Source organism: Panthera pardus, unplaced genomic scaffold (assembly GCF_024362965.1).
Source record: "Panthera pardus isolate Hobbes unplaced genomic scaffold, ASM2436296v1 HiC_scaffold_4, whole genome shotgun sequence".
NCBI lineage: Eukaryota > Metazoa > Chordata > Mammalia > Carnivora > Felidae > Panthera > Panthera pardus.
In genome coordinates, this window is record NW_026526969.1 from 8889685 (window position 1) to 8912217 (window position 22533).

Genomic DNA, 22533 nt, shown 5'->3' on the forward strand with positions numbered 1-22533 from the left:
CTTCTGTATGAGTGTATTGCCAAACACATATCAGATGCTGGCTCAGTAAATGCTTGCTGAATCACAGCATGGTGGCATTCCCAAAGACTTACCTCAAACTCCACCTCTCCCTGTTACTTGCCACAGCCACTCACCCCTCCCTGCACCACCTCCAACTCCCACCAACCATGGGGCAAGAGGGAAAAGATACAGGTGTAAGAAAAGCGGAGCACACTGAAATAGAAGAAGCCAGTTCTAGGATCGTTAGTCTTTTAATATATTATTCTGAAAAGAAAGGAATTAAAAAAAAGTTCCTGACATCTCTTCTGATTTTTTAAAATTTAAATAAATACCCTACCCACCCCCCACCCGCTAAAATGTCCCTCCTTCCCCATCATCCCGCCCATCCCTGGTGCTAGACCCTCACCCCAGAGCTAAATAAGATGCCTGTTTCACAGCAGGCCACACTCACTACCAAATTCTGGCCATTGGTAAGTACTGTAATGAGTCTGCGGCCCTCAGCTCACCGGAGCCCCTCCCTCCCTTCTCTCACTGGGCTCCCCACTCCAGACTGATCCCCAGCTTGGGGGTGGGCGCGGATGGTGGGGCCTTCAGGCATTGGGGAGAGCGCCAACTTGGTTCCCTTTAATTGCCCACCATTGTCTGCTCCCTGCCCAGGAGTAGGTCAGAAGGGCCCAGAATTGCCCTCCCAACTAAAATAAATAATGAAATAAATACCCCCTCCCCACTCCCGGCTCTTATAAAAGAGCCCCTCTACCTCACACTCTAGCCCCGTCCTTCACTTGACCCGCCCTCCTTCCTCCCTTCCCTTCCCTCCTCCCCCACGCTGACTTCTGGCTTGGCCTTTGCCCTCTCAGGAGGAGGAGTCTACCTCGCCCGGCTGGGAGAGCAGCGGAGGCCCTCACTTCCAACCTCAAACAAACCCTCCTCCCCCAAATCTCAGGGGGCGCGGCTGGCGCCCCAAGCCCGGTGGGCCTGGCGCACTCCCCGTCTCCGGGGGTTAGGGTGGAAGGCAGGGGTTCTCCCTGGCTTTCTCTCACCTGGTCCTTCAAGTGTCCCTCTTTCAAGGCAAGTCTCTGGCACCCCCGCCCCGCTCCCCAGTCCGGTGCCCCGGCCTCCCGGCCTCCTCAGATGGCAGTGTCCCAGAGGACCGTGTGCTGCCGGCGGCAGGGTGGGGTGCCGGACTTGCGGGGCTCGGGCCCCCGCCGCCAGCTGGGGAGGATGGGCATGCTCTCCTGCTTGCAGAGGCCTCGGTCGGGGCGGTGGCGGGCCTTGATCTCCTTGCACACGCAGCGCTTGCGCTCTATCACCTCCAGCAGCTTGCCATCGCGCTCACGGGCAGGCTGAGGCGGTAGGGGCAGCGGCAGCGGCAGCGCGGGGTGGGTCTGTGCCCCTTCCTCCCGCCGCCGGCCCGCGACGAGGGGAGAAAGGAATGAGGGGGGGGTCAAGGACCTCGGAGTGACCAGGTCCTGTCCCCCACTGCAAAGACCGATGCCTTTCCCCAGAAACAAGTTCATGTCATGCCCCCCAAGGCCTCTGTCCTCTCCCCTCTAGCTGGGGGTGGGGAGTGGGTGACAGGAACCCAGCCCTTGCACCCTTGGCCTCACAGGGTACCGGCCAGGCTGGGCCTGTCTCACCCTGAGGAATGGGCACCTTTAACAAACTGCAGAATGCATTTTTTGAGTTGGTCCCGCCCCATCCCACCCCAAGGAGACACCTTTTCCTAAATGCACAGAGGGACACTGCAGGCCAGTGGTGGCCCTGCCAGGCTGTCCATCTGATTAATACAGGCTCTTCCCAGGATCACTGCCTCCCCCCCCCCCGCCCCAACTCTCCTCTGAACCCCTATTAGACTGTGCCAGCCCCAGGCTGACCTCCTACTTTTCTTTCCATACCCAGGCTTTCTTCTCTACCTGCTCCTTCACAAATAAAAGAAAACCCAACTCCGTCCTCCTCCTCCTCACCTGGCTTGGGGCATCCCTAGGCTGGCTGCAGGGCCGGGGTGTGTGGAGCGCGGCCTGCCGGACTCCAGAGGTGGAGGCGGAGCGCCCCAGGCGGTAGCCTCCCGTGAAGTCTGAGGTGGAAAATGAGAAGTGAGGAGGGGTCGGGGCCTCCAGGTTCCCTTCCCGAAGTTCCCAGAGGGCAGCCCCTTCCAGGCCGCCCAGGACTCAGCAGAGGAGAAAAGGGAATTGACATGTGGTGGTAAAATGGAGGGCCCGGGGCATGGACCCAGAGAGATTTCCCCCATCCGGCCCCATCTGTGTCCGGGTGTGGGAAGGGTGTCACCTCCATTGCGGTGGCAGGCAGGAAACGTCTGGCAGGGTATGGGCAGCGCCGTGCGGCTCCCTCCTCGGTCCCCTCCGTGGTGGATCCTGGCCAGCAGGCCCTCTGCCCCCTGACTCCTCACCGGGATCCCTGATGCCATAGGGCCCCTGTCCTCACGCTCCACCTTGCCTGGACCCTCGGCACTGCCGTTCCAGGCCCGGGCACCATCCTCGAGCTCTGCTGGGATGACAAGGGGAGCTCAGTGCCTACACATGAGAAGGGTCTTGCTGTCCCCCCAGCAACACACACCATGGCATGCAGGGACCAGAAGTAACTGCCCCTTTGGAAGTCACAGCTGGGAAGGCAGGGACGCTACCTCACACTGCCCAACACACACACACACACACACACACACACACACACACACACACACGAGGGACCCCATTACTGCCACTTTCCTCTCCACCCACTGGTACCATCCCTGGGCTGAGAATCAGATATTTGCTCTTGTCAACCCCTTTTCTGTGGTCAAAGGGGACTCCCCTGGCCCAGCTTTAGCCCCAGAGCCCCTCCTGGCCTGATAGGGCCAGAATGACCACCATCTGAAACAGAGACCAGGAGCCCTGGTCTTCCCCAGGAGGGGGAGATCCCAAATCCTGAGCCAGGAAGTGGGAAGGGGGAGGTTGTTGGGGGAAGGGCTGCAAGTGAACTAAGCTCAGCTCCGAGAGGAGGCCTGGCAGAGCATTGCGTTGCCAGGCAACGGTAGGGGCCTCCCTCTCCTCTCCCTCCTGTCTGGATGGGTTGCCATGGCAACAGCTGGGAGGCAGCTGTGTTTAGCCCTTCGTGTGCGCACACTCACAAACACACACCCCTGCAGCCTAGCAAAGGGAAGGGCAGGGAGTAGAGCAGGACCGGGCAGGAGGCTACTCTTGGGGCCAGATTCCAGCCCCTTCCCATTGCAGATCTTCCTTGCCCCTCCAGTGCACATGTGGGGACCCCCTCCCCTCAGTCTCTTGCATGCCCTTATTCTCTGGTCTCCTTGAAAACTTCCCACTTCAGGACAATGGGTTGTGGCTTCCAAATAACCCTTCCAACACTTCCCTGAAATCATCACGGGCATCCCCAGTCCCCCACCCCCAAATTCCTACCCCTCACTCACTGTCCAGCTCTTTTGCCTTCCTCCCTCCATACAGGACCTTCCTCTGTAGAGCCCAGCCTGCCCCAAATGTCGTGGCGCCCATCTCCTCTTCTTCCTCCTCTGGTGTCCCTGCACTGGCGATGACATGGGCGCAGGAGATGCTGGCAAAGGCACCCCCATCGGTCCCTTGCTCCTGAAGCTGGATCTTGACCATGGGGGATGGGGCCCCCATTCCACAGCCCTTATTCAGCACCCCCCCAGCCTTGAGGCTCTCATAGGCAGGGGGTCTCTTGAGCCCAGCTGCTGCAGCTGGGTAGGTCCAGAGGGGAGTCAGGGGGCCTGCGGTTGGGTCCGGAAGGCTGTGCGGGGAGGCCAGGCAGCCACGATGGTGGAGGACCCCAGCTGCTGCGCCCATGGCCCCACTGTGGGGGCTGGACTTCCCAGGCACTGGGGGCCTCGAGCTGGTGCACAGCATCCCATGGAGGACTGAGATCTCCTTCTCCGTCTTTGGCTCCCCAGCACCCAGGGGCGGACCAGCTGGCAGGACGGAGTGCGTGGTCACCTTGACCGCCGAGTACACCATGGTGTAAGACACAGCCTTGTCCTTGGGGGGGCCAGGGAGCAAGGCGGCTGGGGCAGGAGAGGCTGCCGGCGCCCCTGCCGCCTTGGGGCAGATCATGCTGTGGGAGTTGGGGAGCTCCCGCTCCCCCCGGGGCTGGCCAGAGCCCTGGGGTGGCAACGGTGTTGAGTGGCTCCGGGCCCGGCCTGAGGGTCCCAGCAGCAGCAGGTTGGCAGCAGGAGGCGGAGGCGGCGGGGGAGGCGTCTCCCGCTCCCGGGCAGGCACTTGGGGAGCTGGGGTGGAGCCCGCTGGCTCCTTCGAGTGGCAGAGGACCGGTAGCCTTGAGACCCCATCGCCAGGGGTTCGGGAAGCAGGCTTGGCTTGGGGGAAGGCCAGGAGCGGAGGACGGTGTTGGAGGAGGTTGGGGAAGGGTGGGGGGATGTCACAAGGAGTGGTCTTGGTAGGTGTCCCATCCCTCCGGCTTGGGAGGGCTGAAGCTGGCCGGCGGTGGGTGTGGGGCTGCAGGGCCTGAGGCTGGTGTGGCGAGGAGGTTGCGGTCAATGGAGGGGCCCCATTGGCCCGGCCTTCCCCTGCCTCCTCGGGCAGTGGGTACTTCATCTCCTCGTATATAGCCTCGCTCTCCTCCGAGTCCGAGTCGGCACCAGCTGGAGGGGTCGGGCCTCTACCCCCGAGAGGGGGCCCAGTCAGGCCCCCTCCACTTCGCCCTCCTCCCCTGAAGACATCCCCCACCATCTCAATGTACACGGGCTCCTCTTCCTGGGCACCCACCTCAGGGTCCCCAGCTACGCAGGACCCCCTACTGAGGCGCTGAAGGGGCAGATTCCCCCCTCGAGGAGAGGGAGCTGAGGGGCAGGACTCATCAAAGGAGACAGAGAGCTGAGTGTTGGGGCTTCGCCTGGGCTTCTGCGGAGGAACCTTCCGGCTGGACTCTCGGCCCTCTGGGGTTGGCTTCTGTGAGCCTGGGCAGAATGGGAAAGAGAAAAATAAACTGGGCTCTTATTGGGGGAAGGAGATGGGCAGACCCCCTCTCATCTCTTACCCCATCTGCAAGGACATATCTGCTTCTTTATTTCCCCCACGTTCCTCAACTGAAAGCACATAGGTTCCTTTGCTACCAGCCAGCTCTATCATCCTTCCAATGAACTCCCTGGAATCTGCAGCTCCCACCCTAAATTCTGTTCCACCTTTACGTGTCCCTTCCAGGCCACCCCCTCCCCAGGAATGGGCTTTTCAGGGAGCTTCCCCTACCCTTGAATGGTTCATCTCAGGCCCTTCCAAAAAGAAACAACCCTCCCCCCACTCCCTCTGAGAATGGAACCTTCCATTCCCTTGGTTCTTCCCTGAATGGACCCTCCCCTGTAGGCCTCTCTTGGCCTGGAATGGATCCTCCCAGCTCCCCCAGCTCCCGGGAATGGTTGGGGGTATCTCACCTGCTTTCTTGCCTGGGGGCATGTCTGCCCCCGACCCTGCCATGCTGAGCTTGGTGCTAGGATGTCTCCGGGGCTTGGCAGGGGGTCTTCGGGCACTGCTGTCCTCTGTGAGACCCCCACCTCCCCCCCCAGGCCCAGCCCCAACACTGTCCATGCTGCCCACTGAATGGCAAGAGAGTGAGCGTGGGGCCATGGCGCTGCGGCAGGGGTGGGGGGTGTGCTCCTGGGAGGCTGGCATTGTCATGAAGCCCATCCTGAGGGAGCGGCGCAGCGAGGCGATGTCCCGCACGCGGACCCCAGGCCCTGGGCCGGCCCCGGGCCCTGCGGAGCCTGCAGGGGCCACCTCCTTACTGGAGCTGGAGAGAGAAAGATGGAACAAAGGTTGGGCCTCAGGCCTGGGCCTCCCCCTCCTCTACCCTAAGAGGGGTGTGCAACCCTGTGGCCTCCAAGGAGGAGGAGGAGGAGGAGGAGGAGCCTCGAGGAGAAGGAAGAGGAGGAAGGGGCCTGGGGTGGGGATGGGAGGCTGCCCGAAGGTCCAGGGCACTAAACTAGAAACGTCAGGCAGAATCCCTAGGCTTTAAAAAAGACAAGGAGATTGGGGAGGAGAGGCGAGCAGGGATGAGAGAAGGGATGAGTATGTGTGCAGAGGAGTATCGCTGGAGCTGTGTGATCCCAGCCTGGGCATATCTGGCACACGGCACTCGTGTGGACGGCTTCATGCACAGGTAGAGAGATGCACACACAGGCAGCACAGCCCTGTCTGGCACATACACCTGCCATCACGGCCCTGCTCCTCCCAGGCTCACGCTGGCCCACACCTGGTCTCTGGCCTCCCGTCACGTCCGGCTACCACGGCCTGTGCTCCCACACCACACCGCGCCTCCATTCCCAGATGAGGGCCGTTCAGCCGCATCAGCCTCCTCCTGCTGATCCTTTTCCTCCCTTCCCCTCTCTCTTCCTCTCTCTCGGTGCTGTCCTTTCTGTCAACCTCCCAGGCTCACCTCCATTCCCTTTCACTGTCCCTGAGCTTCTGTGTGAGTGAAGGGAGGGGCGGCTGGCAGGGAAAAGGGGAGAGCCACTGTGGGGTGGGCTCTCATTAAGGCCCTGTCTACTAACCCTTCATTAGGGAGAGATCGCTGTAGTCATAGCTCTGATTAATCTAATTAACAAAAAGAATTAAACTCCACAGTTTCAAGGAGGGAGAAGGGAGCAGGGAGGTGGCTCTGACTCAGGCTCCAAGAGGCTGTGCAGTCAATGGGAATGAAGAGAGAGGGGAGCGAGAGCGGAGAGGCCAGGATCCAGGTCCCTGGGAGGGCAAGGAGAGAGGGCAAGCAGGGAGAGGTCCCCAGCCCTGGCTCTTCTGCAGGACCCAGCCTTCACGTCTCCTACCACACACACACACACACACACACACACACACACACACACAGACACACACACAAAACCCTGTCGCTTGGCCCCCTCATCTCCCCCAGCAGAGGAGGCTGGGAGGGAGGCAAATGGATCTTCTCTGGTGCCCCTCAAATGACTCAGTCCCTGGACCATGAGGGTAGCAGGGTCTGCCCCTACCAAGGTCAGGTGACAGGGGCGCCTGGAGCCAGCCCCACATAGACAGAAAGGAGACTACAGGCCAGAGGTGAGTCAGGAAGGGGTGACTCGGGCCTCCAGGGGTGGGGAAGAGCCAACAGGGTGCTCCTGAGCCAGAAGCCCCCCATGAGGCCAGGATGAGGGCTGGAGCCAGGAGCCAGGAGCAGGGTGGGGACAGGGTGTATGCAATGCCAGCAATTCTGTACTGAGCATAGACTCTAAGATCAGACTCATGACGAGGCTGTTGGAGCCAGGAAGGGCAGAGGGATGTGGTCCAGCCACCGGGGAAGCAGAGGTGTGGGACAGCCCAGAGGGCAATCTGGGTCCGCAGCCTTACCTCCTCTTGGCCTCCTCCTCCTTGTGCTGCCTCCACTCCAGCTTGGTTTTTCGGTAGAGGAGGTTCATGTCGTGGGGCAGGAGGTGGGGGCTGGGGGGCCCTGCTCAGCGCCACCAGGCCCGGGGGGCGGCCCTCCCTGGGTCCCGGATCCACTTGGTGGAGATGAGAAGGAAAAAAAGGAAGATGTGGGGTGGGTGGGGGCCAGGAATGAATGAGAGAGAGAGAGAGAGAGAGAGAGAGAGAGAGAAGCGGAGATGTGACTTGGGTCCTCAGAGAGTGGAAAACAGATGGAAGCACAGAAAACCCAACACTGCCTCTAGGACCCGTAGACAGACAGACATAGGAGGACATGTGTACACAGAGTCACACACCCTGACAAAGATGTCCAGAGCCACAAACACACATTCTGGAGAGATCAGCTCGACACAGATTCCCATCCTGTAAATACATCCTGATCTACCACACAGGCCCCACAAATGCACAGCAACCCCACAGCCACACAAACACACATTCAGACACACAAACCACCAGGCCACAGAACCCATATCTACAAACAGAGGACCAGACACATAGATCGGCATGGGTAAACACAACCTAACATCAGGCAGACACACACAGACATAAACACCCCCGACACACCCACAGCACACAGAGACCTCCAGACACACACAGATCGGCTACACAGAACTGGACATACCTACAGACAAGGAGTTATACTGGGGCCTATTTGCGTACATCGCACCCCACAGGGGAAGGGGGGACAGTCTGAATCCCCACCCCGTCTTGGGCCCCGAGGCAGGGGGTGTCATGAGGGCAGGGTGGGGATGCTGGGGAAGGGGTGGGGGCACTCCAAGTTGGGTATCTACAATACTACCCAAACATCTATTTCCATTCCCTGCGGGCAGGTTCCCCCTTCCGGTCCTCTGCCTGGGCCCGGGCCTCGGTCCACCCCTATTCCTGCAACACTGGCCCCTCGGTGACCGTCTCCACCTCTCTCCATGATGGCCCACATCACCTTCTTCCTCCTCCAGGATCTGGGAGGCTCCCGGCTTCCCTCTTCCAGTCCCTGCCCTCAATCCCACCCGCGGGGTCTCTAGTCTGGCCCCACAGCTACCTTCTGAGCTGCGGCCTCCATACCTGCTTTGGTTTCCCTCCCCCCAAACACACTCTCCTTTTCACCGTCGGCCTCACCTCTCCTCCTAGGCGCCCCTCCTCACTGCCGTCCTCTCCCTTCCCTGTTTGTTCCAAACCTGGCGGCTTCATTCCCCTCTCCATCCAAGGGCCCCAGGTTCCCGGGCACCCCTCCCCTTCCCCTTGTCCTGCTACCCTGGGTTTCTCCGTCTCTCGCCCCGCCAATCCTCACTACTCCCTGTCCCCCCATCAAACCTCCCCGCACCAAGGCTCCCCAATTTCCACATCACCGTACCTGGCCTGCCGGGCGCCGGCCCCCCCATGCCGGGCTCCGCCCGGAGCAGGAGGAGGGAGGAGGAGAGACAGAGAGAGACCGGGGGGAGCCGAGCTGGGCCCTGCCGCAGAGACAGCCCCGCCTCCGGGTCCGCCCCCAGACCCGCCCCCGGCCCCAAACCCACCCTTCCACACCCTCCAAGGACGGAGTGGGAGCGGCCGCGCCGCGCTGCGCCGCCAGGCTGGGGTGGGAGGCACGGGGGACGCCGAGCCCGCGGAGGCTGCGGGGGGGACTCGGAGAAAGGGCGCGGGGCGCGGGGGACCTGGCGCCGGCCCGCCCCCGCTTTGAGGCGTCCTCTCTTCGTCGCCCCTCTGCCCCTGCACGGCCGGGCGGTGTTTGGTTCGGTGTCCAAAGCCCCGGCGGAGCAAAGTGGGGCGCAGCGCGTAGCGGCGCCCCCCGGTGGCAGCCCGGGTCCTGCACCCCCGCGCGTACCCCGTGCGCGCTCGGCGCTTCCCGGGTGCGCACCCCGCGTCGGGCCGGGGCGAGGCTGCGGCTGCGTGGCCCTGAGTGCAGTGGGGTGACGAGGCCGGCAGGGGGTGCCGCTTTCCAGGCCGAGGGGCTCGGAGAGTAGCGAGCCCGACCCTCCGAGTCTCTGCCCAGCAGGGGGCGGGCTCCCTTGGCTGCACCCCATCTTCCTGCCGTCCTCCCCCCCCCCCCACCCCAGGTGCGGGGAGGGCACCGGAGCTGACTCGCCTATCCCTGAAGACTCCCGGGCGCCCGGACCTCGTTTCACCGCCTGAGCTCAAAGGCTTACTCCAGTCCGCCCCCGGAGCCCAAATCATCCTTCCCCAGTAACTTTTGACTCGGCAGCGGCGCCCGCCAGGTCCTGGGTGCCCCAGGGGTCGACCTTTGACTGGGACCACCGTAGCAACGGTCCGGGTGCGGACGAGGCGGCCGTTCAGGGTAGCGAGCTCGCGCCCACTTCCTCAGTCCCCCATCATATTTCTCTTCAGCTCGGAGGAATGCTCCCTCGGAAATCCCTTTGCCAACACATTAGCTGCAAGAAGACCTGGGTTCTACCCCTAAGTGGCTGAAAAAGGGACCCCCGAAAGATATCCACCCCTAATTTCCGGAACGTGTGCACGTTACCTTATATGGCAGATCTTTGCAGATGTGCTGTGTGGCTTTGGGCAAATCACACAACCTCTCTGAAAGATGCCTCATCTCATATTTACCTCCATAAAGTTGTTGGGGCAGCAAAAGAATTAATACAAGGAGCTTTGTAAGTCGTAAAATACATTAAAGGGCTATTATTGCCCCCCCCCCCCAAAAGGTAACCCATTAAAATACATAACAGCCCTTTCACATTTACACCTTAGTGTGAATGAATTTTTATGTATTCATGCAATAAACACTTGGCGCCGGGACCAGCAATGTCCCAGGGCCTGTAGACGCGGAGGAGTCCAAGTTGAGGCTGAGTGTCTGAGTTGGTAGGACGGGGAGCGTCCAAAGATAAATTTTGAATAGTTTGTAGCGAGTCAGCGCTGAAGGAAGGAGGATCTGGGGGCGGAGCAGCAGGGCGGTGTTCTGAATATTGCCAAAGGGGAGAGAGTTGAGGAGTGGGGGGTTTGTGTGGGCGGCTGCTTCCTGGACCTCAGGACTTGGGAGGACCTGGGACCTGGCTGTGGTAGCTATTGTTACCATGGAGGGATAGAGGCAGAGTGCAGATGCATTTTAATAAAGAAATACAGAATAAATATATAAACGTGGAGGCAGGAGGCATTATTTTTTTTCCCTAACCCTGAAGAGTGGTTAAAAATTTCCATGAGCTAAAGCTGAAGAAGAAGGGGATGTGTCAGCCAGTCCTAGTCTCCATGCCATCAAATACTAGCTCCCAGGCCTAGGGCAGATAACCGAATGCCTAGGAGCCCCAGTTACCTCCGCAGAAACACTGGAGCTAAACCCTGCAGCTCAGCCCAGGACTGTTTTGAAAATCCATGAGATAACTATGTAAAGCCGACCAATATGAGGAATTTTTAATGTGCTCAAGAATAGTTCTATTTGACCAAAATGATTCAGAATCCATTTCCTAATGAGCCCAAGAGTGAAGGCAGTTGTGGCCTTTAGACACTGCTTTTGCTCAGATGGTTGATTGAGGGTGCCAAAAAAGAGAAAATGGCGGTTGGGGGGGGGGTATTTTTTCACACCGAGCACTCAGTAAACCCTTCAAGCCTGTGTGAGGATTCTCCATGGCAAAGGAGGGAGGGGATGGGAGAGGTGGGGTGCTTTAGGTCCCCTGGGTTTGTCTTCAGGTGCATCTGTGTGGGTGGCTGTGTGTGCATACGCACACATGTATATGTGACCACGGTTGGAGAGAAAGTGCAAGTCCAAGTGGGCACCTTTCTGAGCACATCTTTGTTTCTCCACGTGAGGGCCAGACAAGGGCACACCTGAGTGTGCAGAATGTCCCAGCTGCACCACCCACAGCCTTTCTGAACCTCCAGGGTCTCAATATCCACATCCAAAAAGAGGAATACTACACTGCTTGGGGTTTGGTTCAAATACTCCAGCACAATGCAACAAAAGATATTGGGAGTATAGATGAGCAAAGGTTGGTTGTGAGTTGATCATTGTGGAAATTGCATGATGGGTACCTGGGACTTTATCACATTCTCTCTACTTGGGGGCATGTTTGCAGATTGTCATAATAATCCACTTTTTAAAATAAGGACAGAGAAGGGTAACGGGACCTTCCTCATACCGTTACTGTAGAAACCAGTAAAGATACATTAACAGCTGCAGCAGCACCCAAACACTGACTGGGTGCTCATGGGGTGGCACCCAGTAGAGTCCCGGGTAAATTCCTTCCCACTCTTCTGTGGATCGGTAGGCCAATGGCAGCAAGTGCCTACAAGTAAGGGAATCCCTGGCCTACCCGCAAGCTCCTCCCCTTTCTCTCCGCCCTCCACAGCCCCTCCCTCCGAGGAAGCGCTGGGCTACGGCCCAGCAGGTGTGGGGTTAAGCCGGTTCTGGGGGCCCCGGGAGCAGCAGCCGCCGCCGCCGCCGCAGCAGCAGCAACTCCACCAGCAGCGGTGCTGGCAGGCCTGGCCCCGGGCCAGCTGGCCAGGAGCCCCAGGAGGCAGTGAGGGCGGAGGAAGGGGAGGAAGAGGGGAAGGAGGAGGAGGAGGAGGAGGAGGAGGAGGAGGAGAGGAGCAGTCAGCAGGCCCGAGGAGGCAGGACTTCCTGGTGTGGGGGTTGTCAACAGCCCAGAAAGAGAAAGGCAGAGAGACAGAACCGACCGGAGCCGAGAAGCGAAGAGAGACCCAGCCGTGCCACGCGGAGGAGTTTTGGGAGACCCACTCGCCCCAACCACCCAGGCTGCTCCACCTGGAGGATCGGGGGCGGGGGGCGGGGGGGGCAGAGCCGCTTCTTCCCGCACCGGTCTGGAGACCCTTGGGGCTTCAGAGGCCGCGCCTGGGTTCCACCAAGGAGGCGGGGGATCCTTCTTTTCCGGAGAGCAAACTTTTTACTGAGATGCCTTGTGGGGCAAAGTGCGGTCCCCGAAGAGAACTGGACAGCCTCTGATTCCCGCCTGCGCCCCCCGCGCTGCTGGAGCCAAGAGGCCCCAGGGGAAGGACAACCCGACATCTTAGGCGGCCGGGACCCCCGGCCCAGCTCGGTGGCCGAGGCCGAGAGGTATGGCTCTGGGCTGGGCGGGGCGCTGGGGCAGCGGGGCAGGGCCTGCCCCAGGGATGGGGGAGCTGGGGTGCGGGGGCCCGGACACCCGGCAGAGGCCTCTCAGCGGCGGGGCCAGGCTGAAAAACTGCTTCACCCCTGCTCAACCAAGGCCCTGGAGCCCCCCGCCCTCGGGTAACTGGGTCTTGCGAGTTTGAATCCCAGGGAAGAAATGCCCAACTTTGGGTCTGGGCTGCCTCTTCCTACTCTGTGGAACGGCTGGGATCTCCTGGTCTCTTTCGTCTCTGTCTCTTTGTCTCTGGGTCTCTGGCGGTTTCCCCTTCCTCCCCCATTCTGCTCCCCAGAGAGGAAGCCCCAGAGGTGGCCTGCCCACACCTTTCTCACAGTCTCTCTCTCTCTCTCTCTCTCTTTTTCCAGTTTGCAAACTCAGCTCTGGAGTTGGGCAGCGCCAGTGGCAGGAAAAACCTGCCCCTGCCCCCACCTCCTGCCGCCTCCCCTGCCCTGTGCTCCCTTCACCAACCCAGCACCCCCAGTTCCTGCAGGGCCCTCCGGCCATGTCGGACCCAGATGTCCCCAGGGGCCCTGATGCCCCCGCCATGTGGCCCCCCTGTTCCAGGGGTGCCTGAGCCCCTTCGAGGAGCCCCAGCTGCACCCCCGCCCACCTTGGCCGAGTCCTAGCCCCAGGGACCATGAGTGGGGGCAAGAAGAAGAGTAGTTTCCAAATCACCAGCGTCACCACGGACTATGAGGGCCCAGGGAGCCCAGGGGGTTCTGAGCCCCCTGCCTTGCCCACCCCCACTGGGCCCCCACCCCGCCTGCCTAATGGGGAGCCCAACCCTGAGCAGGGGGGCAAGAGCACCCCCCGGAATGGCTCCCCACCGCCTGGGGCCCCTGCCTCCCGTTTCCGGGTGGTAAAGCTGCCCCACGGCCTGGGAGAGCCTTACCGCCGAGGCCGTTGGACGTGTGTGGATGTTTACGAGAGAGACCTGGAGCCCCCAGGCTTTGGCCGGCTCCTGGAGGGAATTCGAGGGGCCTCAGGAGGCACTGGGGGCAGATCTCTGGATTCCAGGTTGGAGCTGGCCAGCTTGGGCCTGGGTGCCCCAACTCCACAGCCAGGCCTGTCTCAGGGCCCCACCTCCTGGCTCCGTCCGCCCCCCACCTCCCCTGGACCTCAGGCCCGCTCCTTAACCGGGGGGCTGGGCCAGCTGGCAATGCCTGGCAAGGCCAAGGTGGAGACACCCCCACTGTCAGCCTCCCCACCCCAGCAGCGCCCCCCAGAGCCCCGGACTGGGGATAGCGCGGGCCCATCCCGGGCTGCCACGCCCCTGCCATCCCTGAGGGTGGAAGCGGAGGCTGGGGGCTCAGCAACAGGGACCCCTCCCCTGTCCCGGTCAAAGGATGGAGCCCTGCGGCTGAGGATGGAGTTGGTCACTCCAGAGGAGATGGGGCAGGTAAGAGCTGGGTTCTGGGGTGGGGGAGACACCTGAGGGGTGGTGCTTGCCCATCTCAGCCTGGGCCTTCCTGCCTCCACCTCCATGCCACCCTCTCCCCACCTGTCTGTCCCATCAGATAGCCTCTCTTTTCTCTTCCTGCCCTTTCCCTGGGAAGCCCATCCTTCTCCCCACACAGACTTTCTTTTCTTTCTCAGGCTCCTTCTTCCCCTACATTCTGCACCTTCTTTCTTTCTCTTTAGCCTTTAATTCGTTACCTTTGGCCCAGGTCTCCGTTTCCTAATAGCCCAGTCCTGTCTCTCCATCACAGAGATGTGGCCTCCTCACTTTGGCCCTTACCTTCTGTCTTAGTTTCACCCCTTCTGGCTTCAGGCATTGAGGGTGGAGGTCCTAGGTGGGGCTGGGTGCTTGGGCCTCTGGGAGCTGCCGAGGTTGGCAGGGAGGGGTAGAAAGTGGTCATCCCACAGTCTCCCTGGCTGACTTGTGTGTCTTGGGACCCTGCATCTAGGCCTCTCCATGACTGATAACTGGGGGTGGCCACTGGGGAATGGGAGAAAAGCAGGAAGCAGCCCAGAGAGAGTTAAATCCTTTGCTCTTTCTGCTTCCTGTCTCCAAAAGAGGAACAAGTCTGGGCTGGGGGGCAGGATGCTTGGGTCTCTGGGGTGGGGGTGGGCAGCCAGGGGTGTGGGGGATGGATGTGTCTGTCCTGAAGGAGAAAATAACACCTTGGACTGCAGAAGAAAAGGCAGGGAGTGTGAGAATGAGAACTTTTCCCCCTTCCTGGCCTTGGGCACAAACCACAGTATAAAAATAACCTGGGACTGGATGTCTGGGCCCTGTCAGGACCGGTCAGGACCGGCTCCCCCACCCCCTCCTGGCCTCAAGCTCACATCTCTCATGCTGCGCCCCCTACTTTTCTTGAGTCAGTTCTTACTCCAGGGGAGAAGATGCTGTTTCCTTTACTGGTCCCTGTCCCCATGCTGTTACAAAGCAAGTCCCCTTTGCCCCAGTCCCTCTGTCATTAAGCCCTGGCCAAGCTTCCCTTGGACCTGCAGACCCTGCCCATCTGTCCTTAGTGCCCCCAGACCCCTCTCCTCAACCCACATCCTGTGTGCACGTGCCCCGAAGTCTGGCTCCTCTCTCTCAGGAGGGAGGCTGGGAGAGGGCGGGGGGACACCACCTGGGCCCCCTTCCTCTGCTCTGTCCTTCTAACCACTCTGGACTCTCTGTTCTTGGCTTTTCCGAGAAGCAGGGGCCTCCTGGGGCCTCACAGAGGCGTCTTGTTCCTGTGGCCCCCGCCCTTTTGCAGCCACCCCCAGCGCCTGTTGGGCTGTGTGGGTCCATGCCCAGGCTCCACCTCCCCCCCCATCTCCGCAACCTAACCGCTCCCCCCACCCCCAGGGCCCAGTGCAGGAGCAGAACCTCACCTGAATCTGAGAAGTTTGAGAGTAGAGACTAGAAAAGATGGGGGGGGGGGGGGCGGGGGGAGGACCAGTTTCTGAGGATTCATTCATTCTACAAATAGTTATTGAACAAACTATAAGCTCTACCCTCTAGAGCTTACCTTTTAGTAGCAGGGAGGCAAAAATACTTTAACTTCAGATACTATTAGGTGCTATAAAAAAACAAACAAACAAAAAAACACACATAGAACAGTTCAGTGGAATTCACTAGTCCAGTGATGGGGAACTGCCTCTCTGAGGAAGTGACATTTGAGTTGCTTTAGTAAGTCAGATGACAGAAGGCCCAGACACTCTCTGACTAGCCTCTGATTGGGGGGTCCTGGTTCAGCTGGTGGAAGGGTACTGGAGTGCCTGTCAGACCCCCTCTCTAGTACTCTAGTACCCCGTGAGCCACTTTTTGGAAGCTGCTCACACCCAGTCTTAGGGATGCACACTGTTTCCCTTGCCTCTGATACCTGCCTAATGCCTCCACCAGACCTGGGCGCGAGAGAAGGGCTTTGGGTCAGGTCTCCTGGGTCCTCGGAAGAGAACGGATGTATGTGGGGAGAGATGAGGAAGACTACTAGGCAAGCTGTAAGGTGGCCGGTTCTTTTCTTGCGCTTGATGTGATGATTCCTACCTCTCTGCCTCCAGGTGCCCCCACTCGACTCTCGCCCCGGCTCCCCAGCCCTTTACTTGTTCCCCGATGCCAGTCTGGTTCACAAGTCTCCAGACCCCTTTGGAGCAGCAGCAGCCCAGAGCCTCAGCCTGGCCCGCTCCATGCTGGCCATCAGTGGCCACCTGGACAGCGATGATGATAGGTAGGTGGGCTCTGGATCTCCACCCAGCACCTGGGCCAACTGCATGAAACTGCCTGGTAGGTGTCCTTCCCCCAAGTTGAACTTGGAGAGGACCTCTTCAACAGTGAAACCTGGCCTGGGGACAACCACTGGGCAAAGTTGATTTGGGACCCACTCCCTCTCTGTGGAGAGAGCTGGGTGGGACTCCCTGGCTTAGGATTGTCAAATCATAGACTTTTTTTTAGAGTTTGAAGGGAGTCATTGTTGTCAAATTCCAGAGCTCTTGCAGATTTAGCGATCATTTGGCCAACCCTAAGAATTTACTGGCAAGTGCGCTGGAGAGGCAAATAGGGAGTGGGTCTCCTCCGGGTTCCCACCTCCTTCTCCCTACTGAGGAGAATGGAACGCCAGCCTTTGGAGGTAACATCCTTAGACACTGTGTACACTACTTTAGGATCCTAGGACTTCTAGTGCCAAGAAAGCACGTCCCTGAGGTTCTGCTCTCTGCACTCGGAACACCAGGAGGGCTGAGTCCTCCCTGCAGCCACCAAGCCAGAGCCTGGAGAGGATGGCTGTGGGGCACAGGGGAGGCACAGGAGAGCAGGATCTGCAGGAGTTTGCCCTTCAGGGGAGAATGTGCGTTCAGTTTGGCGGCACGGTGGGCAGAACTTCCTGTTTCGAGGGCCAGGTTTCAACATAGGAATGTCAGCAAGCTGAAAAGGGAGGAACGAAATTGCGAGTCAGATAGGCACGCAGCTCCCTTCTGGCTGGGGACTGATAGAAAGGCTTGGGAGTCACCACTTTTATTTTGGAGGGAGGAGTGGGACTTCCTGTTTGAGGCTCTGGGGGGAGGGACTTCCTGTTTGGAAGGAAATAAGGGGTGGGGCTTAGCCTTGAGTTTTATGGGTGATGGGGAGACCTATTCTAGAAGGGAGTCTCTCCTGCCTGCTTGCGTCTTTCATGGCGCCATCCCACCCCGAATCAGGGACTAAGTCTCACCAAAGAAAAGGGCTTGTAGCCTTGGGGAGAGGCGGGAGGCAGAGAGGAAAGAGAAGGGGTGGCCAGGAGCCAGTGGGATGGAGGGCGAGGGGCCTGGTGGTGGCTCCTCCAGAGTGAGGGACACAGTGGGGCAGGGCATTGCTGCTTCTGGGCTCCCCCGCTCTCAGGAATGTGTGAGGTGAGGTGTGAGGTTGGCCAGGGCCGGGGAGTCACCTGCCCCCATGGCTGCTATTCTCAGAGCTTCCCACCCTTATTCCCTCCCACTGGGAGGTTCCCTGGCATGAGGGCTCCCTGTCCCTCCCCACCCATGTTGATTTCAGAGCCAACCTCCTACTTCTCCTTCTTAGAGGGCTCTGCCTCCAGGAGCGTCCTCAGCTCTATTCTTTTGGCTTGTCCCTCCCTCCCTCTGTCCCACTCCCTCCCCACACCCCAGTCTGACCGGTCAGGCACCCAGGCTTCACTTTATCCTGCTCCACTCCAAGCCTCTGGGGCTCTGGCCCAGCCCAGCCCCTCTCCTGCCCCACCCTGCTGGGCCAGTAGGATTGGGTTGGGCCATTCCCCTTGGTCCCCTGGGATGAGCCATGTGGCCCCCACCTCACCTCTCTGGTGTGCCCAGAGCTGGCAGGAGAACAGGGTCTGAGTGGCATGGAATCTCCCTTTCAAAGAGAAAGTGGGCTGGGGAGTTGAGTGCCTGGATCTCAGATGGGGAATGGGGGACGCCTGCCAATCTCAGAATCTGGGGATGGGAGAACAGAGGGTGCCTGGTGAATTCAGACTGCTCATGTACTGCTGGGTGGCAAGAACCATCGTGTCCACAACAGGGCCTGGCAGTTGGAAGGTACTTGAATAAGTGGATAGATGGATAAATAGTTGGGTGGATGAGGGAATGTGTGGGTAGATGGCCAGCATGGGGATTCCAGGCATTATAGGGAATGAATCCCAGGGACTTGGGAAAGAAAAAGTACATTTATTTATCTAGTGCCTCCGTTGGGTCAGGTGCTACCTCTCACCTCACTAAAGCAACCCCATGATCCCCACTTTCCAGATGAAGAAACTGAGACTCAGAGAAGAAAGGTTTTAGAAACCTGCTCAAGGTCACCGAGCTAGTAAGTGACAGGACTGCATTCGGAGCCTGGGTCTGACCCCAAAGCCACATTCTCCACTCTCCTACTGGGATGCCTATGTCCCAAGAGAAGAGGAGGAGGCAGCCCTCTCTAGGATGCCCTTTCTCTCCAGGACAGAGGCAGGGACAGCTCTCCCAAGCTGGGCAAGGAGCCAACCCCCCTGCCCCCCCGCCCCCCCCCCCCCACACTCTGGCCTGGCCCCACCCCAAAGGCACCACAGATCCGGGAGGGAGTATACAGAGGGCAGCCGGATGCCACTTTGTTGGCCTCAGGCCCATCCCCTGCGGGCTCCTCCGAACATAGCTAGGGAGTAGAGCTGGCCCTTGTCCCCAGAATCAGAACCTTTCCACCTCTTCCAGGTGTCCCGCTTCTTCATCTGGTTCTCATTTTGAGGATGTTTCATTTGACCTTCAAAAAGGAAGACCAGCCTCTAGGGCTGTCCTTGCCCCAAGACCCAAGGGTCCCACAGAGCCAGAGTCCCCAGTTGTGCATACCATGCATGCACAACCCCAGGGGGCGCCACTCACATTTGAAATCACTGTCAAAACTTGGAAGTCATGTGAGTTTTCTGAAAGATGGCACTAAGTGTCTTGAAAAGGGGGGCATTTTGTTCTAATTCACACGGTCGCCTTTTGGGTTTGCGGTGGGGGCTGATCCCACCCAGCTAACTTCAAGCTTCCTGGTCCTGGCCCTGCCCAGGGATTCCGGCACAGTGCCTGCAGCTTGCTTGCTCTGGGCGCTCTCAAGGGGAGCGTTTGGGTTGCCGGCCAGAGTCCTGGTCCCTTGAAGTATTAACGTTAGAATGTGACAGTGGAAAGTGCTGTCAAAAATTCTCCTGCACTAGACAAACAGGAGATAGTCATCTATCAGCCAACAAATGTTTATTGTTGTATTATTCCTTTATTTCTGGCAAGAACAAACAACTTACTTGGCATCTTTACCTGAGTGTCCGCCAAGCAAGGCCAGGGTTCCTATTCCTGTGAATCTTCCCCTCTTTGGTCTCTGTGTGTCTTGTGTGTACTGGGGAGGGGGGCAGGGGGCGGTGACCTGTGGTGGCCCAGGCTCCACCCAGGTGTCTCAGATTGAAATAGCTTGAAAATTGCCACTGCTCTCCAGCTGGCTGGCTCACCCTCCACTCTTAAACTTGTCCTGTCCCCCCAACCCCAGGAGTCCCTGGTGTCCTTCGCCCATCCCACCCTGTCCTGCTCTCTCAGGCCCTGTCACCCCCTTGGTTACTCCACCTGTCAGCGCCTTCTGCACCCAGAGCTTGGACAGGAAATGGAAAATTCCCAGCTCCCTTGTGCTCCCTTCCTGGCTGCAGGGCCTCATCCAAGGGTCACCTTGAATTGAGTGCTAACTCCCCCCACAGGGAAGTGAGTTGGAACCGACCATCAGGAGAAAGGGGAAAGGGCTTGCAACCGGAGCACAGGAGTGCAGGATGCCGCATGTTGAGATCACCCACTCTGAGGGGGGCAAAGCTGAGGGCTGGAGGACAGGACCATGGGTGATCCTGCAGCACGAGGGGGGGCGGGCCTGGGTGTAGAGGTGGCCCCAGGGCTGAGGTGGCTGAGGGAGAGGTTGGTCAGGTGCAGGTCATGAGCTAGGGCATGAAGCAGGAGGCTGAGACCCAAGTGGTGACAAGAGGGAGACTTGGGGGATAGGGCGAGGCCGAAAGGCTTGTGCAGACTCTTGGCCTCCCTTGGCCTCAGAGGGGCAAGACTTGCTTGAGGGATCCTGAGGCCGGCCCTGGAACCGTTCGGCCGGGCCTGAGTCGACCTCTGGTGGCCGCTTAACAAACTGCAGCCGGGCCTGCTCTCCCCTATCATTGGCTCCCAAGGGCCTTCAAAACGCTTGCTCCAGTTCTCCATGTCCCATCTCCAGCCTCACTTTCCCACCTCCCCTCAAGTCTTTGTTCCCTCCAAGACCCCAGACCCGAGACCCCGGTTCCAGATCCATAGGCTGTGCTTGTTTATCAGGGCTCTGTTTTCATTGCTTTGGTAACCTTTCCATTCTTCTCCCTCAGAGACCTTCTGGCCAGGCCCCAGGGTCACCCATGATGTGGGCTTTGTGTCTGGAGCAGGGGGTGCTTACAAGTCCAAGGAAGATGACAAGTTAATCCGAAACACCACACCACCCACCCCCATCCCAGCAGAGTGGAGCTGAGGGCTTGAGGGAGACCAGTGTTAGTTCAGAGGGGATGGGATGGGTGGAGAAGTGGGGACGTCTCCCTAGGCCAGGCTGTCCCTCACCCTTCACACCCCTCTCTGACCCAAGCCTCAGGCCCCAGAGTCCCTCCCCCGACCCAGCCCACCAGCTGACTTCCCTCAGCCTGCCCCCTTCCCTCTGCTCTGGGATTGGTGCCAGGGTGAGAAGGGGACATTGGCACTGACCGTGTCTGGGAATTCCCGCCCACCATGGAGGTTGGTGGGAGGGGGTCCCCGTGTCCCTGAGGAGCCAATAGCAGCCAGGCTTTGCCCTGGGGGGCGGTGTATATCTTTCAGACCAGCACCCCCTAGGCACTGTCTCCTTTCCGCCTGCCTGGCACCAGCCAGACCCCGCTCTGCCCCGGGGGGCTCTGAGCCCCCCAGGCAGTCCATCTGATACAGCCCTCTCCCTCTGGGGGTTGCCTAAAGCCCTTTCCCTTGGGAATGGCCCAGCCAGGCATCTCTGTCAAGTCCCTGGTGTCATCGTATGAGACCCGAGTGGTGGGGATGGCTCCAGGGCCTCCCCGGAAAAGGGGCTGTGTCTCCTCTCCTTGCTCTCCTCGGGGAGCATCCCCCATCCGAGGGGCATCTGCACCCCCACCTCACCGGGGCCTGGGGGGGCCTGGACAGCGGCCCTCACCCCGCCGGGGGATGGACAAAACCCTCCTCTCCCTGATTCTCTACTGTCACAGGTACAGACAGGGGTGTGGGTGGGAGGCTGCAGTGAATGGGGCTTGTGGAGGAGGCCAGAGCCTGCTCTGAGAAGGACCCGGAGGGCAGCTGGCTGCGGTGTCCAGGCACCTGGTTTGGCACCTGCTCTTCCCCCTCACCTCTCATCTCCCTGTGTCTCCCCAGCGGCTCCGGAAGCCTGGTTGGCATTGACAACAAGATCGAACAAGCCATGGTAAGAGAAGCCATCTTGGTCCCAGGTGGTCCCAGCTCATGTCCTGCTGCCCGTCCTCTGCTGTCCTCATTAGGGAATACTAACTCCCAGCTCCTCATCTGACTCCCAGCTGGGTTCCCTTGGGTTCTTCACCCCCTCCTGTCTCCACCTGAACTCCTGATTTCCCTTGGTCTCTGACCCAGCCCCCATCTCTGTCTTTAAGCCCTAACTTTGTCTCTGTCCCCTCTTTCCGCTCAGTGCCCCCCGCCTTCCCCACCGCTTCCCTGCTTTGCTGCTTCTCCTGTGGTCCTTCATCATTTGGGAGCAGGGGCATCTCTCACACCCAGACCCTGGAGGCACTGGGCAATTGGGGTGGCCTGGGACCCCTGACCTTTTGCCTGTCCCGGGCCCCCAGGACTTGGTGAAGTCCCACCTCATGTTTGCGGTCCGGGAGGAGGTGGAGGTGCTGAAGGAGCAGATCCGAGACCTGGCCGAGCGGAATGCCGCGCTGGAGCAGGAGAATGGACTGCTGCGTGCCCTGGCCAGCCCCGAGCAGCTGGCCCAGCTGCCTTCCTCGGGGGTCCCACGGCTTGGGCCCCCTGCGCCCAATGGGCCCTCCGTCTGAGCCTCCCTTCCCTCACAATGTGCCTTTGGGGGCTCCCACAGCTGCCAGGCCTTGTGCCAGCTGCCTGCCCCCTCTTCCTATGCAGCTTTAATGCCTCCTGATCCCTGGGGATGGGAGTTGAAGGCTCAGAATTGGCCTGTCCCCGCCCCCCACAACTCTTCCTCAATCTCCCCCTAGTGCCCAGGGACTGAGCTGCGGCATCTCCAGGCCTTGAAGGAGGAGGGAGGGCTTCAGGATGGGGTGTTAGATGGAGCCCTCCTCCCTCCCGAGGTGTCAGTGTTCTGGGACCCCTGGCAGTAGATGGCTGGGGGCGTTGGAGTCTCCCTGGCAGACACCCCATCCCCACCTCATTCCCTCAAAGTACCCCCTCTCCTCTGCCCAGGGGAGGGCATATGGACAGTCTGCGAGTTCTGGGATTCAGGTTGTTATTAAAATAATAATTATAATTAAAAAAAAATCCGAAGAAACTTGAATCTGGAGGTTGGCATCTCGTTGCTTGTGTCCAGATGGGGCCTGCAGTGGCATTTCCACTCGTGGGGGAAAGACTGAGGCCGTGGGCTCCCTTAG

At 59.7% G+C, this 22533-nt stretch overlaps 2 protein-coding genes across 4 annotated transcripts; one reads left to right on the forward strand and one right to left on the reverse strand.

Annotated features, from left to right (window-relative positions):
- Positions 1-332: 332 nt before the first annotated feature.
- Positions 333-8921, reverse strand: NYAP1 (neuronal tyrosine phosphorylated phosphoinositide-3-kinase adaptor 1). 3 transcript variants are annotated; one of them, XM_019422748.2, is made up of 7 exons: positions 8764-8921; positions 7338-7489; positions 5414-5769; positions 3425-4942; positions 2287-2502; positions 1965-2074; positions 333-1385 (listed from the first exon to the last, which is right to left on the reverse strand). In XM_019422748.2, the coding sequence occupies exons 2-7, from the start codon at positions 7403-7405 to the stop codon at positions 1128-1130; spliced, it is 2526 nt and encodes an 841-aa protein (XP_019278293.1). In that variant the 5' UTR covers positions 7406-7489; positions 8764-8921; the 3' UTR covers positions 333-1127. The 3 variants fall into 3 exon arrangements, with proteins under 3 accessions (XP_019278293.1, XP_019278290.1, XP_019278292.1); XM_019422745.2 differs by having other exon boundaries at positions 2287-2505; XM_019422747.2 differs by lacking the exon at positions 8764-8921 and adding an exon at positions 8529-8651 and having other exon boundaries at positions 2287-2505.
- Positions 8922-11928: 3007 nt separating this feature from the next.
- On the forward strand, positions 11929-22439 carry TSC22D4 (TSC22 domain family member 4). Its single transcript, XM_019422741.2, has 5 exons — positions 11929-12438; positions 12856-13889; positions 15986-16152; positions 21314-21362; positions 21757-22439. The coding sequence occupies exons 2-5, from the start codon at positions 13128-13130 to the stop codon at positions 21964-21966; spliced, it is 1188 nt and encodes a 395-aa protein (XP_019278286.1). The 5' UTR covers positions 11929-12438; positions 12856-13127; the 3' UTR covers positions 21967-22439.
- The last annotated feature ends 94 nt before the right edge of the window (positions 22440-22533 follow it).

What these genes read in the sequence shown, in the direction of transcription:
- TSC22D4 (XM_019422741.2), top strand. Translation starts at nt 13,128, where the DNA reads ATGAGTGGGGGCAAGAAGAAGAGTAGTTTCCAAATCACCAGCGTCACC. An exon ending in CTCCAGAGGAGATGGGGCAG is followed by an intron (nt 13,890 to 15,985) that starts GTAAGAGCTGGG and finishes CTCTGCCTCCAG; the next exon opens with GTGCCCCCACTCGACTCTCG. An exon ending in CTGGACAGCGATGATGATAG is followed by an intron (nt 16,153 to 21,313) that starts GTAGGTGGGCTC and finishes GTGTCTCCCCAG; the next exon opens with CGGCTCCGGAAGCCTGGTTG.
- NYAP1 (XM_019422745.2), bottom strand. Translation starts at nt 7,405, where the DNA reads ATGAACCTCCTCTACCGAAAAACCAAGCTGGAGTGGAGGCAGCACAAG. An exon ending in GAGGAGGAGGCCAAGAGGAG is followed by an intron (nt 5,770 to 7,337) that starts GTAAGGCTGCGG and finishes TTCTCTCTCCAG; the next exon opens with CTCCAGTAAGGAGGTGGCCC. An exon ending in GCCCCCAGGCAAGAAAGCAG is followed by an intron (nt 4,943 to 5,413) that starts GTGAGATACCCC and finishes CATTCTGCCCAG; the next exon opens with GCTCACAGAAGCCAACCCCA.